The sequence below is a fragment of the Gallinula chloropus genome (assembly GCF_964237585.1).
Source record: "Gallinula chloropus genome assembly, chromosome: 1".
Lineage (NCBI taxonomy): Eukaryota > Metazoa > Chordata > Aves > Gruiformes > Rallidae > Gallinula > Gallinula chloropus.
Genome location: NC_140085.1, coordinates 31,193,668 through 31,212,034, shown reverse-complemented (window position 1 = coordinate 31,212,034; position 18,367 = coordinate 31,193,668). Strand labels below are relative to the sequence as shown.

The 18,367-nt window shown below is 42.0% G+C and overlaps 1 protein-coding gene across 1 annotated transcript in view; it reads left to right on the top strand.

Moving 5' to 3' along the window:
- Nucleotides 1-18,034, top strand: part of RASSF3 (Ras association domain family member 3) — a 53,144-nt gene extending 35,110 nt beyond the window's left edge. Inside the window, exons 2-5 of the mRNA XM_084279890.1 lie at nt 12,247-12,354; nt 13,646-13,913; nt 14,987-15,102; nt 15,296-18,034. Of these exons, the coding sequence (XP_084136016.1) occupies nt 12,247-12,354; nt 13,646-13,913; nt 14,987-15,102; nt 15,296-15,445 (642 nt within the window). The 3' untranslated portion in view covers nt 15,446-18,034. The remainder of the gene's footprint in view (nt 1-12,246; nt 12,355-13,645; nt 13,914-14,986; nt 15,103-15,295) is intronic.
- Nucleotides 18,035-18,367: the final 333 nt, after the last annotated feature.

The window sequence follows — 18,367 nt, the reverse complement described above, 5'->3', positions numbered from 1 at the left end:
GGGACCTGTGTGGTAAAGTGTTTATTGCACTGTACTTCTCTTATAGTTGTTTAAGGGTTGTTTATTAATCTCTGGCCTTTTTTTAACCTGTAAAAAAATAAAACCAAAACCCCACTTCCCTTTGCCAGTTCTTCTGGTTTTGATTTATCCTGTTCTTTTTTCACCTGTAAAAGAAAAAAAAATCCACCAGAATTACAGAATCATCTGTCCTGATTAAGAAAGGAGCCTCATGGATCTGTAGAAATTGTCTGCAGCTTGATAGTAGATTTGTTCCTGGATGAGGACTGTGGCAGCTGATGTAGCATCTAGCAGAGCAGCAGGCATCTAGCTAAAAAGCAGCAATCCTTTAAATTGTCCCAGCATATGGATATCTACAACTTGAGGCATCTGGATTCATTTGTGAGAAATAAGTATGTGTGTGTGTATTCTGGAAAACAAATTAATACTGAAACTAGGCAGCAAGTGTATTTCTGAAAAAAAGGTTGAGTCAAGTTGGTGGCAGCTTTCCATTTTCGTAATGGCAGTAGTGTGTTTTGTCTGTCTTCTTAGAGAACATATGGGTCTCAAAAAAACTTGTCGTTTAGCCAGTCCCACTCTGCTTGGTTGCAGCTGAAGTGCTGGGTAACCTGTTTAAATGCATATGTGAGTAATAAATACAGGGTGTAGGAAATCAAGGGATTAAACCCCTCCGGGAAGCAGGCTGTCCTTACGGTGCGCATGAGCTGATTCATGTTGGTCAGTCGCCACAGTGCAGTGATCTGAGGATGGAGTACCACTGTGCCAACCTCAGCTCAGGTCACTAGGATGTGAACTTTTGTGGGGGGTGGCATGAGGCTGGATGGCTAAGGCCTGGTTGCCCACTGCCTTCACCAGTTTCTTCTCAGCTGCCTTCATCAGCTGCAAAGTGAGAAGGACAACTGAAACCAGGGAGCTGCAGCAAAGCTGGATCCAAGAACGGTTCAGTCTTTGTATTTCTTCTTACTGGAACAACAGTCAAATCTGAGCTCTGAAGCTTTAGTAAATTCAAACCGGAACTCCAGTAAAATTGAGTGAAGGTAGGGAAAGAAAGAAAGAAACAAAAAATTTCTTCTTGCTGCAGTCTTGAGATAATTGACTAAAAGGTTCTGGCATTTATTTTTCAGCACTTGACCTCTTAAGGCTGGGTATAAGAGAGAAAATCCTGTCACTAAGGTCACTGGAAGCTCAGGCTGTAGTAGTACATCGTGGTGGTGCTGAGGTGCTCCCCTAGTTTGCCCCCTCTCTCCTTTTTTGTTTCCTGAAATACTGAACTGATTTTTTTGCCAGATCAGATCTGGCAATAGTAGTTAAAGCTAATTATTGTAGTGTGCTGCTTCAGACATGTCTTTTGGATGCTAGTGTTAGCTCTTAATGAAATGTGCTGGGTGATAGAAATTTTCTGGAGTGTATAAAGAGGGAGAAATCCTTCATGTAGGCTAAACCACAGGGTGCTTCCTGTTGCCTGTGCTATGCGAAATACTAGTTCAGAGATGCCTTTTCGAAGAGACTGGCTACTTTAAAAAATATTTCTGTGGAAGCTGGGTAGGGTTTTAATTATATCAAGTGCGGTGAGAGAGGTAGTGTTGGCATAAAAATATGGGCTGATTTTGTGAAACCTAAGTTGCTCTGTTAAAGGAGAGCTGCAGTCAGTGCAAACTTTATTAGGGTTTAGATGGAACTATTTTTTTTAGCTCATACGTTAGATGTGTATGTATATAAAGCAGGAGTCACGTAAGTTGACTGTACATAGAATCATAGGGGTTGGAAGGGACCTCAAGAAATCATCGGGTCCAACCCCCCTGCCAAACCAGGTTCCCTAGGACAGGTTGCACAGGTAGGTGTCCAGACAGGTCTTGAACATCTCCAGAGAAGAAGACTCCACAACCCGCTTGGGCAGCCTATTCCAGGGCTCTCTCTCCCTCACTGTGTAAAAGTTCTTCTGCATGGTTTTGCAGAACTTCCTATGCTCTAACTTGCAGCCATTGCCCCTTGTCCTGTCCCCACAGACCACTGAAAAGGGGCTGGCCATTTCCCCCTGCATCCCATACTTAAGATATTTATAAACATTAATCAGGTCCCCCCTTAGTCTTCTTTTCTCTAGGCTGAACAGTCCCAGCTCACTCAGTCTTTCCTCATAGGGGAGATGCTCCAGGCCGTTAATCATCTTTGTAGCCCTCCTCTGGACTCTTTCCAGGAGATGCCTGTCTTTTATTATACCAGGGAGCCCAGGACTGGACGCAATACTCCAGGTGGGGCCTGATCAGGGCAGAGTAGATGCATGTGATGGTTTTATCATGATCATATTCAACATACAAAGAAGATAATTTGGTATCTTTGGCCTAGTGGCTATGTACTTAAGGATACCAGTGATTGCTTACAACGTTTCCTGGTGTCCCTACCTCTCCATGGTTACTGTTAGGGGGTTTTGAGGCCTTTAAAATACGGATTTTATTGAAAAATATAGATAATTATAGTTCCTACACTTTGTGAGGGTTTGTGACGCATGTGTGGTAGAAGAGGGATTTTTCCTTTCAGGAAAGTTTCAAATATGAGATCAGTGTCAGGTTGACAGAGGCAATGACAGTAACTTCTTGAATTGTTTAGGGAACTGTGTGTTCCTCAAACAAGGAGCTCCTCCTCCCCACCCTCCCCCACCACCATCAGTATCCGCTTGAGGAAACGGTGTATCTGTTTGAACAGCATTGTTTTTGTTGTGGTGCCCATGACCAGGGGAAAAACTATCACTCAGGTTTGTGCTATATCCAAAGAGCCAACCTGTTACCTGATGTTTCCTAGATGGTAATTGTTCCTGTGCAACTTTCAGGAGCCTTGTTTTTTCTTTCAAGGGGAATAAATCGAAATTGAAGTGACTTGGTCGACGAGACTGCGACTCTGTGCAGGGTCGCCATTTCTGTCTGTCACCAGCCGTGAAGCTGGGCCTAGTTACCAAGTTGTTGCCTTTTCTTGATAACGGGCAGGTTTTGTCAGAAGGCTTAAAAAACATAATAATCTGACACAATCTTTGAGCTACCCAGCCAAACCCCGGAAGGGAATGTTTGATGCAGATGGAAAAGCCGGCGCATTACCCAGCGTCTGCTGAGACAAGGCCCATGACTGAGCTTGCCTCAGAGTTGGGAAGTGCCGGTGGTTACCACGCAGAGAAGACTGCACGCCTCGGCCTGGCACAGGGCTTCCTCTGCCTGCGCTGTGCTTCCTCAGGAATGGTGAGCTGGCTTCTGACACCAATGTTAGTGCAAGGTGTCAATAACTGCATTTGAAGACCTGGGAGGCTGTGGGTGCGACCAACCTCTGCCTGCCTTCTGTTAGATGGAGTCTGTTGGATTCTTGTATTGCAGGGTCACATGCAAATACTGTGGTGTAATGACCTGGGGTCCTAATATTACTTAATTGCTTGATTGCTAATGGTATCAACAGCTCAGGTTCCAGACCATACTTCACTTTCTTTTCAAGATACACTAATTAGTTTTCTATGTGATATCATGTACAAGCTTGTTTCCTAACTGTCTGCTTAAAGCTAGATTTTGTTATATGGGTCACAAAGAGGCTGGTAATCCATCTTACTTCATTAAAACCCTTATCTGCTTAAAATAGCCAGCAGTCAAAACTCATACACTTACTGTAGAGGAGACCTGATAGGGTTCTTTTTTTACTGTTTATGATGTTTCTTACCAATTGTGGTAAAACTACATATAAAATTGAAACAGCTGTGAAATGTTACTTAAATCATGTAATGTATTGCTTTAGCAATATGTGGTAATATGGATGGGGAAAAAAGTACAAATCTGCATAAAACCTGCTGTGCCTTTGGGGACAGAATCTAATGCCAAGCCTCAGATACTATACTTCATACAGTCGGTTTCCACTTTAAACAGATGACTGGCTTTTTTAACTACTGGCGTGCAAATCAGTTTTAAGTACAACCATATAGGGTATGACAGGATTTGTAACTAGGGGTTTTCAGAGGTGAGGTCATGATAAATGAAACTTAAGCAGCAACCTTATAGTCACCAACAAATAGATTTCTTTTTTCTAGCCTTCCTTTCAGAATGCATGAACATTAACGGTGTTAATATTGCCTCTGTTTGAAGGAAAATAATTTGCAGAAAGGAATAAAAGGAAGTTAAGTGTGCTTGGGTTGTTTCTCTGCTGCTTAAAAATATTCACTGTATAAACACCTGAGTGTTTACATCAAAGAAGTCAGACAGGAGCCATAATAATTTATCCCTTGTTACTCAGTGCTTTCCTTAGCATGCCAAGCCACATGGTGAGGGTACTTGGGGAAAAATTGAAAATAGTCTGAAAGTAACAAGTATTTAACTTAGCTGGAACGTCTGTAGCTTGTAAAAATTGTGCTTAAAATTATAAGCTGTGGTAGTTGCATGGGGATTTCTTGAACTGCTATGGAAATGCCCAGGAATAGAGACCATGTTGCATCACGTGTATCTTAGGTAGACCTTTTTCACAGACCTGTAGTGTAAAAGTTAATAAACAAAGGTGTGCATCAAGGCCCAGACAGAGTTCTGCATGCAGCTCTGGTTGCCACATCTCAGGAAGTGCTTACTGCAGTTAGTTGCCCTTCTCTAAAATGCTTCAGAGGATGGAAGATACTCAGGAAAGACTAAAGAGTCCAGAGCTCCTCACTTTGAGAAAAAAGGATTATGTGTGTTCATGGTTTACAAAGTCTCAGAGGTGATGGATAAGCTGAATGTGAAACTGGTTCACCAGGTCCTGACACGTTATAATTAAGGGGCACTCTATTTCACAGAATCAATTAGGTTGGAAAAGACTTAAAATCGTGGAGTCTGACCATAGACCTTAAGACTGGCAACTCCACCTCTAAACCATGTTCTTAATCAACACGTTTTTTCAATGCCCTTGGGGATGGTGACTCAGCTGCTTCCCTGGACAGCCTCTTCCAATGCTTGACCACATTCAGTAAAGAAATTTTTCCAAATATCCAATCTAAACCTTCCTTGGCACAACTTGAGACCATTTCCTCCTGCCCTATTGCTTGTTATTTGGGAGAAGAGACCAGTTCCCACCTCACTACAACCTCCTTTCGGGTAGTTGTATAGAGCGATAAGGTCTCCTCTCAGGCTTCTCTTCTCCAGACTAAACAACCCCAGTGCCCATAACCACTCCTCACAAGACTTGTTCTCTAGACCCTGCCTTGTTGAAGTTCAGTTGGCTTCAGCCCATTGATCCAGCCTGTTCGTATCCCTCTGTAGTCTTCCTGCCCAACTTGGTATCTTCTGCAAATGGCAGGCGTCATAGTTAACACAAGTTAATTCCATTTTAATAGATCAGCTTAAAGCAGATGGCAGTACTTCTTCACACTGCAGCCATGAATTCCGGTAACTTGCTGCCACCAGAGGTGTAGAGATGGGCAGTATCAGCAGGATCAGAAAGGGTTTCTGTGTGTATCAACACCAGGTCCATAAATGGACACTAAACAGACCCAGAAGGGAGGTGCCCTCTAAATTCCTTGCACAACATTTGTGGATGCCAGCCGAGAGGCTGCAGAAAAAAGGCTTACATGCTCACCCAAAATAGCCTTTATTTCTGCTGCTGTAGGAGGGAGAATACAGCATGCACCATATACCTGACCTGGGAAGGCACTGCTTCTCTTGCTGCCTCTATAGGGCATGGTGCAGGCCATTCTTGAACTCACTCTGGTGGTCAGCATCATTATTTAAGACTTGGTATGACCAAAAAAAAAAAGAGAGAGACTGTCTTCTTGGCCTGTGTGCCAGGGGATCACACTGAGCACAGAAAGCTAAAAAGGATGCAGAGGTTTTTCAGCCCTTATCCATTCTGTCAGAAAACTCCGCTTTCCCTGACCCAAAGAGCAGCCTCACTGCATTCAGGAGGACATAAGCTGTGTGAGAAGTTGCAGTGCTTGGAGTTGCTTGGATGTAATATGCTTCCCTGTCCCAATTTGCTCTTCTCTCTACCTTTCTGGCTGGTGGTGTCTCTGACCGTTTGTGGGTGGACATGACTGGCGTAGCTCTCCCTGGTGATACTTAGGCTTTGAAATGAAGGAGAATCTTTTGAGTGTGGGCTTGCCTCTGGATGGAAGGTGAAATTGCTGCTGTTGGCAAAGCTGCTCGAATGAGGATGCAGCAAGATGTTTGTTTCAATTTAATTGCAAGGTTTCATTTTCTTTCTTTCCTGTGGGGGTGTTGGCAGGCTGAAGGAAAGAGTGTTCTTGCTTGTAGGAGTAGCAACAACTGAGATCGGAAGTCTCTTCCTCTCTTTTCCTCCACGTATTCTCTGCTGGGCTTTTTTGTTGTATGATAGCACCGTTGAATCCTTTCTTACTGCAAACATGATGTAAGTGGGATGCATTAGCTGCGATTTTTATGACTAAACAGGACGATTTAAAAAAAACCCTTAGGTTAGGCTGCATTTCTAATTGGTCTAGTGAAAGGTGTCCCCACCCATAGGACAAGGTCCCTTCCAACACAAACCATGCTGTGATTTGTGAAAGCTTCAGTACTTTACTTCAGAAGAAGTGATTAATGACTGCAATTTACAGCAAGATCAGGGCATCTTTCACCAGACTGAATCAAAGGACACACACACACACATATATATATAGTGGGATTAATATGAAATGGGAGGGCAGGAAGTAGGGACTGACATGACTTAAAAGTTGGCTTGAGCTCCCACAGGTTATTTAGATTTCCTACAGAAATACTTCAGTGTGTTCCTGGGATAGGTTAACAATTTGTCCATTATCTTTTCCTTTGTCGAGCTGAAATGTTAAAAGGAGCTTGGGTCCCCATTCCTCAAAAGATGCTAATATCTCTAAATTTTAGAGGGAAGAGAGGGATTCACTTGTATTCCTCTATAAATAAAAGCCTAAAGTAGTATGTTGGGAAGCCATGCATCTGTCTCAAGGCAAGGATGCTGAGGAAACAGGCTTCAAGGCTTTGGGTTTTTTTGGTGGAACTTTTTCCAGCCTCATCCCATAGCAGTTGCTAGCTGTTAAGCTTAGTGCTTGCTTACTGTGTGCAGCACTGGGGTTTGGCAGTAACTGTGGGACTTGGACTTCATTAATGAAGCCCCAAGTGCAATGTGATTCTTCTTTTTGGGGACCACAACTTGCTTAGCAGTTCATGCTAATTGTAATCTGCTCACTTTCAGTTGTGTCCCTTGAGGGCTCATAGTCTCTTGGGGGCTTTGCACTGGTCCCAAGTGTTAAAAAGAGACCGCTGCCTCTCTCAACATCTGTGCTGCAATAAGGGGGGTGACAGGCATGGGGGGTGGGGAGGTGATTCAAGAAAAAAAAAAACCACCTTTTTTGCTTTTTTTTGTTTTGTTGAGAGGAAGCTCAGCTTGGAAGAGGCACTGCGTCATGAGCTCTAATGAAAGACGAAGTATTCCCCTTGGGGAAATGAAAGCACTTGCCTCATTTCCCTCTCACTGGCAGCTGTTGCTTAGGAATTTCATTTCAGAATGAAACTGCTTTGGTTGACCTGAGGAATGGCTTTAGTACAAACAGCCGCCAGTGGTATGCCTGGTAAGTGTTGGGAAGGGCAGCGTGATCTTCACTGAAATTACCACCTCAGACTAGAAGTGATGTCCTGGGCCCAGAGACAGAATATATATGGATTCTGATGTATTCAGCTCTCTCCCTGAGATTAGTTTTTTTTTATCTTTCACATCTCTGCTGGGCTGAGGAAGTAGCAGATGACGTAAGAAGCAGAGGATGGTAGAAGAGCAGGAGTTCTGATGAGGAAAACACACTTGACTGAGAGGAGGGAAGGGGAGATGACACAGCAGCTGTGACTGAGAATGTAATTTAGTTGAAGTGGTGGAGGAGTCACACCAAACTCAGGAGTGGTTTTGTTTTGTTTTTGACAGACAAAATGTTGACATGCTTGTGCATTGTTGCATAGAGAAAATTCCTATTTTGAACACCTAGTGGCATCTAGGTCCTGGATGACAAAAGAAGACACTGTGAACTGCTCTAACTGTGTTTCTACTTCACTCTGCTCCTGTGACACATGCAAAGATGTGTGGTTAGGAAACTCATCACCAGGCCTAACTTTTGGAGAAAGGCAGTTTCACAATCCCCAGCATACACATTCTGTGAGGCGTGCACGCTGGGCCTTTTGTCAGGAGCTGGAGGTGAATCAGCTGTGCTGGGATCTGCCTGGGGATGAGCTGGCTGGCTGGAGCACGCAGCCCCCTGTGCCTCAGCAGTGCGCTGGCCACCCAGGAGCTGGGGGGGGGGTAGGGGTGGGTGGGCAGGTGTTTCAGAGCATGACTTGGGGAACATCAGTGCCACATTAGAAAAAGCTGGTTTTGCCTTGAGCTGGGTGGGCCACCAGCTCACAGACAGGCTTCTCTGCCAGACCCAGAACCGATGCTAGGCATGGTGGGCTGTAACACCTGAATGTCACCTCTGAAACAGCCTTGCTCCTGTGTTTAAAGCAACTGGGGTTGGTGTGATTGCTTTCCTGGTAGTCCCACCCTGAGCAGGTGTGGCTTGAGCCACTTGGCCGTTTCAGAGCACTGTGGTTCAAACATATTGTAAAGTTTAGTAGTGTGCAGTTAATTACTGCTGTTACTCTGTGGTTGTATCGGTGTACCTGTCTTCTATAGGTAATAAATTTACCTGCTGAGATAACAAAGTGGAATTTGATCTGCTGGACCTAAGCAGGGTTAGCAGAGGGCTCTTCTTTTATTGTGTTGCGCTAGGAGGTGAAAAGTACAGAAGGAAATAAGGGAATGGTGGGAAATGAATTTGTGAAGTTTTCCTCCACCCACTGGCCAAAGACAACTTACTTTAACCTAAAGCAGGGCTAGACAAAGCTGTGTGGCAAAAATTCAGTGCCATGGTATACTGGGAGCAATTCCTCTCCAAGAATCCTGGGGAAAAAAACTGTACACCATCCTGTCAGCGTCTCGTTACATGTTGCTAATCGTAATTAGGAAAACTAAAATGCACTAGTGCCTCAAATCTGTGTGTTGCTTAATGGTACTCACTGAGAGCAGCTGCCCCAGTGAATCATAGTGGGCTGAGGCTTTCTTCTTCATAATAAAGTTGGTGAGGTATATTTGGCCTTGCCAGAATTGCCTGGCTTCTAGTACTGATGCAAGAAGGCAAAAATGCCAGTGGTACATTCAAGTAGTGAATCATGTCTAACTCTGTGAGGGAATGAGGACTCCCCTGGTGATGCCTGGCAATTCACAGGTCTTTGGCAGAGAGAGAAGATGGGCTGAGAACATCAGCTGATTCCCTGTCCCTCAACCACCTGCCTGATGGAGCTACTACCTCTAGCTTATCACCAGCATGTGTAGTTGCCTCTTTCTCTCCCCACGTTCCCATCAGTTCCAGCACTATCAAACCTGCTCTTGCAAACACATTTGGCTCTATCAAGAGCCTTTTTAGCATTTGACACTGTAGTCTCCAGTATACATTAGACCTGAGTCCAAGGCATGACTAGAGCAAGCCCATCAGAAATTAGCTTGCTTAGATACTATGCTTGGGTTTTGCTTGCCGTGCCTAGTTCCATGGCAGGCCACAGGACTAGAGTCATCAAATGGGCCTGTGTCTTTTCTAACCTAACAAAATACTTATTACTTTGCTAGAAAAAATGTGACTTCTTAGGAGAACAGGAATGTATATGAAAACTCTCATGTGAAAATAGAAGAAAGCAATTTCTTGCTGTCTGTTCATACTTACTAATTTGTTTACTTAATTTTTTTCTCTTTAAAAATTAATCTCATGTAGAGAGGTGTTTTTGTCAGCCTGTGAAGTTACATTTGCAATTAAAAGCAATAGACTCTTTGTCATCTACAGTTATTAGAAGTCATTTTCGCAAAATTAAATCTTGATGTGCACAGAAGTTAATATAAAGGGTTGTAAGTTTTTTTGGGTGGTGTTTATGGGTTAGTTTTTTGGGGTTTCTTTGTTTGGGTTTTTTTAACAGCGGTTTAAAGTTGAACATAAAAAAGGTTATGTTTTTCTCTTTTTCTGGTTAGTGTTTTCTGGTAGTAATGGATGTTGAGTACGACTTCAGTAATAATGATGATAATCAGCTCCAGCAGAGTACATGAGGTACCTGCTTGAAGCAATAGAACAATGATAAATATTGGTGTCCATTGTTGGAAGTTCAGTATCAGTAGCATTAGCAGGTTGGGGAGGTGTGAACTCCAGCATGCTTGTCTCTTGAGACATGAGTCTCGCGAGGTATCTACGCGAAGGGGCTTGTCAGCAGCTACACGGAATAGGAGTGTTCCAGGGTAAAGCTTGGGATCTCGAAATCAGCCAGACAAACGGCATCTGCTCTGCCAGACTGTTATGGTCAGAAGACTGCAGATGGCTCCCTGTCCCTTCAGGATCTACTGCTAAGGTTGTCTTAGCCCACTCCCACCCACTTTATTCGAAGTCAATATTTAGACTTCATATTTGCAGACCCTGGCTATGGGTCGTTGCTTTTGGTGCTGTTTTCATGCTTAAAATAAGTAATAACATTTATTCTTATTTCCGAGAAAAAGTTAGTACTTACATGCTTTGAGTTTTTTAATGTGCCTGCTTTGTTTTCATAACTATTCATTTGCCCCCAAATAGAACACAACGAAGCTGTCAGGGCCTCTGGGAGACAAGGTGAGAAGTTTAGATGAAGCTGTATCTATCATTATTATGGCAGTTTAGGGCAAGGAACTTTAATTGCTCCAGTGAGAATGGAGAATTGGACTCTGAAAACATTTAATAATTTGGTGTTTTGTAATAGTGTAGGTGGGGTCTGGCAACTGTGGAAGATGCTACACAATCTTAGAGCAGTGTAGGAGAGCTGTGTTTGGCTGGTGTTCCTTTCTCCCTCAGTTTCCTGATCTGTGAAGTAAAGGTATGTTCTCTGTGTTATGCGGGAAATCAGTATCGGAATCAGAATTCCAGGTTTCTGGCTCCCAGTTCTCCATTCAGACCACACCTTTCTTTTTATAGCTATGGGAAAAAAAGTCCACTCCAGCATGTCATTTAGTAAAATACCACGTAGGAAAAAGCAAGCTAAGCCCAGAAGAACTAAAACTAGCTGGTTTTAAATTAGGAGGCAGAAAAAGCTCTGCAGATTCTTTCTGGCAAGTGGAAACTTAGTTCCACGCCAGATGGGTTCATCTTTGGGGTCATTTCTGGCAAACTGAAGTGCCTACAAAGGTGAGTGCAGAGTGTTGTCCCAAAGACTGTGATAGAGGGCTGGCAGCTGAAGTTGGGAGGGAAATCCTTCCTTAGGGTAAGCTCTGTCGGGACGCACTTGCAAGCGCAGACTGGAACACTGGTTCCAGTTTGATGGTTTGTCGGTGCAGTGGCTGTGTATTTCTGTGTTTGGGTGTACCCCGAAAGCTTCAGGTTTCCTCAGAGCTTCTCTCTTTATAAGTGAAGCCTTAAATCTTTAAAGCTGAGGGCTGAAGCTCTCATACTATATATGGCATTTGCGCCAGTGATAGAAACTGGAGTGTATTTATAACACTAGTTTGCTGCAGGAATACGGATTGGGAGCAAATGTTTGTTTGGACAAAATCCAACTCCAGGGATTGGTTTTATTGCTGCACGTAAAATCTGTAGCAAGCTTGTAAAAGCAGCAGTTGAAAAATCTAATAGGGCCTTCCCCATGGAAAAACTGTGAGCTTGGTGTAACATTATCTGTATCTATCTGGAGAGGCACTAGCGGCGGTTCACATAGTAGCAACCTTGTGCATAACATGCTGCCTGTCACGTTGCAAGGCAGGGATGCTCTTATGTTGCTGCCACACACAGGCATTGTTGGTGTTACTTGTTAGTATGTGGTGCCATTTTCATATGCATTCCTAATTTGTTTAGAAATGCCCATTTGTGCCCCAGGTAATACTTCATGAAAGTTGCAACTGCAGCCTTAGCAGAACTGCATAGCATTGACACGAGCAAATCGAGCCACGAAATGAGCTGAGCTGTTCAGCTGATAAATATTTGAATGAAAACAGTTGGCAAAGAAAAGGACACATGTGTCTTTGGGTGTGTTGATTTAACTGTCTCCACTCAGTCCAAGTGTTCTGTTTGATTTGCCCAACGTGTTAATCCTTTCTGTTGCTGTACAGCTAATTTATTTTCGGCCTCTGTGGAATAATTACCATTTGGACTAAGAATGCTCATATCCAAAGTCAATAACGAGTTGGGGTTTATTTTGTTTTCTGAAACTGCTGTCTCTGTTGTTGAAGGATGTTCAGAAGGAGACAGAACCTCATCTTTATCTCAGTAAAGAAGAAGTTAAAGAGAAGATACAAAGCTATAATTCATCTGTCACCGACAAATTAAAGATGACCTTGGTAAGTTTTGCACAGGATTCCTGTAATTTTCAATAGGAGCAGTTGAACTGTAACTTTGTAGTGCATTGTGAAATGCTTTAGTTTCAGCATCTTGCGTATGAAACTATCTGTATTAAATTAGGTAAGGGGCTTTTTCTTAGATCTGGAAATTAAATCTCATGTCTGAAATGGTTTTATCCACTTAGCTCTCTTTATATGGAAAGAAACAAACAGTAGAAAAAGGAAATGTTGTGTTGTTTGAAATGTGTTTAAGACAAGTTCTTGGTTGACACTAAGATGTATGTTTGTCAGATGAAAACCCTCATCTGGCAAACATGAAGATGTATTTATACTGTTTGTGTAGATACCCCTCTGATAAAGATGCTCCACCAGTAAGAAAAGTTAAGACATGCAGTATTTATTATAGGAGACTTCATTTTCAGAGTATTCCTACAGGTTTTCCGCATGAGGAGACTTTTTCCGCTGCCCCTGTGACACAGACAGTGAATTGCATACAGACTCTCCATTTCCAGTGATTGTGGACCAGGTCTAAGACTCAGTCTGGTCTACTGCAGACCATACTAGTAAAATTCATGTCTGTCTGCCTAGCAAGCTGCTACTCAATCATTGCATTGCCCAGATTTTCAGATACATTATGTATTCCTGTGGGTGGATAATATATGGAAAATTTGAAATTCCATTATATCCTAAACCGTGTAAATGCAACTATGTAATAAAAAGACTTTTGTTATGTGTTTGCCTGTGTGCCAGGATTTGCTCTGCCTGAAACCAGATTGCCCTAAGTTTTCTAGCTCAGCAAAGTTTGATAAATGTTACTGTTTTGCCTTTCAGAAGTAACTGGAATAAATAATTTGAAATGGTAATTAAATCAGCGTTTATTCTGGTTCTTTTTGAATTGCAACAGAATTTGAACATCTAAATGCTGTAGCCTAGTTTGACAAGCACAGCTAATATGTGGGAGATAATTTCTGTATTTGTGCATAAAATGTGGTGTTGAAGATGTGTGTTAGTGGTCTGTTTCACTTCATAGTTCTTTCCAATGTGAAAACTTAGCACCAGCTTGTAATATCTTTTGCTTGATGAGTTCCTCTTAGAATTCAGTTGTTATAATTAAGAAAAAATACCAGAAAGAATGCATGAATTATTGAAACAACATCTTTCCTATAACCTGTCACCTATTAGTGGCATTTAAACAGTGTTCATTGTGAGCACTTTAGTCTGCCTAGGCCGCCAACACGTCACAACTGGCCACTGCTGATTTTAACAGCTCGATCCTTTCCTCCTGTTGCAGAACGCGAACGGGATTTACACTGGCTTCATCAAGGTCCAGTTGGAACTATGCAGACCGATCACTGTGCAGTCTTCCCAGAGCCAGGGGAGGTGCGCTCACAGCAATAACGAAACTGCTTTCTACCTGCCGGACGGCTGCGTCAATACCCTTCACATCAGCAGCACCAACACCGTCCGTGAAGTTATCGAGGCCTTGCTCAAGAAGTTCTTCGTGGCTGACAACCCTGCGAAGTTTGCACTTTACAAACGCTGTCATAAGGAAGACCAAGGTATGAGTTCAGATTGTGCCATTTTGGCGGCTGCAGGGGGTTGAGTTGGGGGTGGTGCTACAGGAATGCTTGAAATAAACAGGGTGGAAGAAACCGGATAAATGAGGGGGCACAATCTTGCTCTTTTGTCTCTGTGAAAAGCAGCATGTGTAAGAGTAAGCAATTTGGGGATATTTTAGGATAACTCACAAAAGACAAGAGAACCCACTAAACTGCGCAGATGTGTGCCTTGCAGTCCCTTACATTTTATTTAAGATGCCAGCTTCTCAGGCTGCAAACGTCAGACAGCCTGAGACACCGTGGATTTATGAGATTTAATCACATGAAAGGCTTTTAAAAAGGCAAACCGTGGTGTCTGCGATTCCTGAAGTCCCTGCGTTGGCAGAGACCTGCTGAGGTGATGAGCATCACGGCCACATGCACTGTGTTCGTGTGTGTGGGTGCACGTGTCTCTCCCCAGGCACTGACTGCTGTTGGAAGTTTGTTCTAAGTTGTGTTTGGAAGCACCAGGAGGAGCAAAAAGGTGGGTTTTTAAAATGAAGAGCGCATTTTGCCAACACTGTGTTCTCGCACTTAGAACCCTCCTTCTATGGGCGTTGAGAACAGTTTCAAGAGTTCAGATGTTTCTGGCTGCCAGCCACACCAGCTGTGTCAGGCAGGCGCAGTCATCCTTTAAGACCCTGTGTATGATACTTTAAGTGTAAAAAGGTATTGGAATGGTGATACCACAGCTCTGATGCCTTAAGTACTTGGTTAGAGCAACAGACCTGTGTTGTCCCTTTCTCTCTTGTGTTTTTTCCCTGCATGTACTCCCATGATGCACTGTGGTGACTAGAGGCCATCTCGTTCTTGTGGGAGTGTAGCGCTGTGGTTACCTTCAGTCATCTGCTCAGCTTCTTCCTAAAACTCATTTGCCCAAAACCAGGCTCATATGTAGGCAGCATGTAGAACGTGTAAATTTTGTGGCTACGTGTGTGTACCTCTGAAATTTTCTAACATTAGCTAGTGTTAATTATTCAAAGCACTTGAAACATCATTAGCAAAGATAATTACTGTGATTTCTTCTCCTGCAGTTTATACATGCAAGCTGTCAGACAGAGAATGTCCCCTCTACCTGCGTTTGGTGGCAGGCCCCAGAACAGAAATGCTCAGCTTTGTTCTACGTGAGCATGAAACTGGAGAGGTTATGGTAAGTTATGCTTGTGCTGGTTTTGTGGGTGCACTTGTTTAGCTTCCAGGATAAGTGGGCTCCTGTTTGATCGGTGTTGATGAGACAACCCATTTTTTGGAAGCAGACTGTTATATATAAATTGTTGTTGTTATTAATGTTATTTGTGTAGTTTCTGGTCAGCTCATCTATCCTTTTTTGCTTTTCTTTCCAGTGGGAAGCTTTTACTATTCCTGAACTGCAAAACTTCTTGCGTATACTGGACAAAGAGGAAAATGAGCAACTGCAGATACTAAAGAAACGTTATGCAGCTTACAGAGACAAACTTGAAGAAGCCCTTGGTGGGGTGTGGAAACCTGGTTAAAAGGGAGGGCCAAAGGACACTCAGGAAAAAATGCACGCTACCAAATGTCAGTATAGCATGCCAAACCCAACGTACAAGAGCAGCAGAGAGTAGTTTTCTTTATTCAGAAGACTGTTTTGTGATGCCAGGGTACCTGAATTTTGCTATAGACTTAGTTCCGTAAGCCAGGTCACTTAGCATCTTGCACCCACAAGTAAGGGATTCTGCATGTTTGTGCATCAGTCTGCAACCCTCTGTGTGCCTAGAGTTTTCCAAGTTACCTTGGTGCAAGCTGTGAAACTGTAATCAATTTTCTAGGATGCTATGAAATAAGATTTTATATTTTTTTTTCTTCTTTGCTTTAATGGTAGCTTTACAAGTAAAGGATGTGCAAATTGATGGGTTACCAAAAGACAAATGAATTAAACTGTTGGGACAAGAATTAGTTGGAGCACTATATTTGAGATGAAATTGATTTGCACTACCTTTCTGTTTTCAGATAGTTACTGTATAATTTGTGAGAGAATTGTTATAGATGGAAGGCATGTGAGATCTTGTGGCTTGCTCTGTGAGATGTGCAGAAGGCTTTAAAGTGGTCTTTCTGGAGAGGGTAAAGAGAAAGTTGAAAAGAAGGTAAGAGTTGAGGAAGGAGAACTAACAGCTGGTAGAGAAGGACTGGTTTTAAATTGAAATAGTATTTATACAGAGGAAAGTTGAAATACTAATTCTACAAGATTAAAGTTTTAGGATGTTATAATATTGTGAATAAGTTTTATGGTTTTTTAACTGCATAAATCCACACTGGAAAAGAAATAAAGATAATAGAAATAGTGGGAAAGGATGAGAGGCAAAAGCTAAATAAGAATGGAAATGGAGCTGCACACGCAAATCCTTGGAGAAGCTGGTTCCGTAAATGTGTAGGGGGGGTTGAAAAGTGTGTGCAGCAAAGCTAAAAGGTGGCTGCTTACTTGAATTCTGGAAAGTGAACAGCACCTCGGATAACTCTGAGGAAAGCCCATCTAGCAAGTACTTAGACATAAGCTGTAACTACAGATGCATTTGGACCTCACTGTAAGTCAGATCTTTCCTCTGGCTCAGTGTGATTCATTTTTAGGCTGGATAATTTTGAATTATCATAGCTGAAAGACAAAAATAGCTTCCTCTGCTTCTTTGTTAAAGGCTCAGTCAGGCAAAGAAAGTAGAACTTCTTCCTCCTGTTTCCATCATAGCAGAAAATTAATGTTGGTGACTGAGCTTAGTAACTCCTGCTTTTAGTAATTCAGAAGGGTTATTTTTCTCTTATAGTTTTTAAATTCTTAATCGAAAAACTGATTACCAAATTCTTCAGACTGCTGATTTACTTGATTTAAAAGTAGGGAAAATGTAGCAAGAAAACCTTTTACTGTAAATAAAATTGTTGTTCTTTCAGAGTTATTTATCTAAAGAAGCACATTCAAAAGAAACCAAAGAAGTGGGTGTGCAATGGAAGCATGAGGCAGATTTGAATACCTGATACTTTAGTCGTCATCATGCCAGAGAGGAAATGAGTTATATTGGGGGGAAGTGGAAGAGTGCTAACGATTTAAGAGCAGCAGGGGTGGGGGTTGTCCTGCCACTCTTAGGGTGGAATCGTTAAAACTTTGGTGACATCTAATGGATACTGTGCGAAACTCCAAGATGCTTCTGTTCTTCCCCTTAATTTGATGTAATTGTGCCTTTGTTTCCTTTCCTTAGTAAGACTTTAAAAAATCCCAAACAACCAACAACTCTTCACCGGTCTTTTTTTTTTTCTGTTAAAAAGAATTTGCAAGCTTAATGAGACAATCATAATGTTTTAAAGTGTTAAGAGAAATTAAAGTGTAGGACTAACTATAAAGTATATATAAGGCATATCTTGTTTTTTTTTAATTTCACATGTAACATTGTAGTGCATGTGTGAGTTAGTGACATTATCCTCAAGTGAGACACTTTATAATGGTTCAGGGAATGCTTTCATGTTTTGTTACAACTTGTTTCTCTATGAATGCAGCAGCATGTTGGTGGGTATTCTGTTAACATCTACTTAATTTATGTATCTGCCCATAACTATGTATGTAATCAGTACATAATCGCTGTCAATATTGAACCATTTGTTGCTCAGATTTAAACACTGTTTGAGTTTAAAAGTGGCGTATAGAAATATGTGAATTTTGGTTTTACTTGAACTTAAACTATCGGTCTAAGTAGGCACATCTGCATTTACTTTAGCCAAAAACCTCAATCAGTGTTGTATGCACTATGAGTCTTGATTTGGGGTGAAGGGGGTGGGGGACCAAAATAAACTTATATTTTAATTTTGTCTTAGTCCACGGTTAATTATTGTTAGATGTCATGCGTGGGGTTATTTTTTCCTTTTTTTTTTTTTTACACACTGGCAACTACAACAGCTTTAATTTAAAAGAAGTCAGTTATTTTTTAATTTTAGCATCAAATTGAACTGTCAAAGCTTTTGTTGCAAAACTGTTTTTGTTTTATTATAATATGATGGTACCAGAATGACGAAATGATATGGGAGGGAGGGGGAATGCAGGGAAACATTAAGATATATGTCTTTTAAAAAAAAACAAGCAATTTAACTATTTATAATTTTGACAAGCCTAGTTTTATTTTTGTAGGGAAGTTTTTATTCCCCTTAAAGTTATTACTGAAATAGCAAAAAAGTGATCGTTCCATTATTAAAGTTGAAGTTGGCAATACTTAGTTACCTGGTGTGTGGTGTGTTTTATGTTACCTGAGGCTCCTGTTGGGATCACTTCCATGCGGAATGGAACTTCCTCTCAGCAAAATGAACTGTGTGGAGTTGCAGTGTAGGCACACGTCAAGGTTTGCCTGGAACAACGGAGGCTTTTCAGTGTATGTGTCCCAGTTTTATACTTGGGGGTGCATGTGTGTATATAGATATAT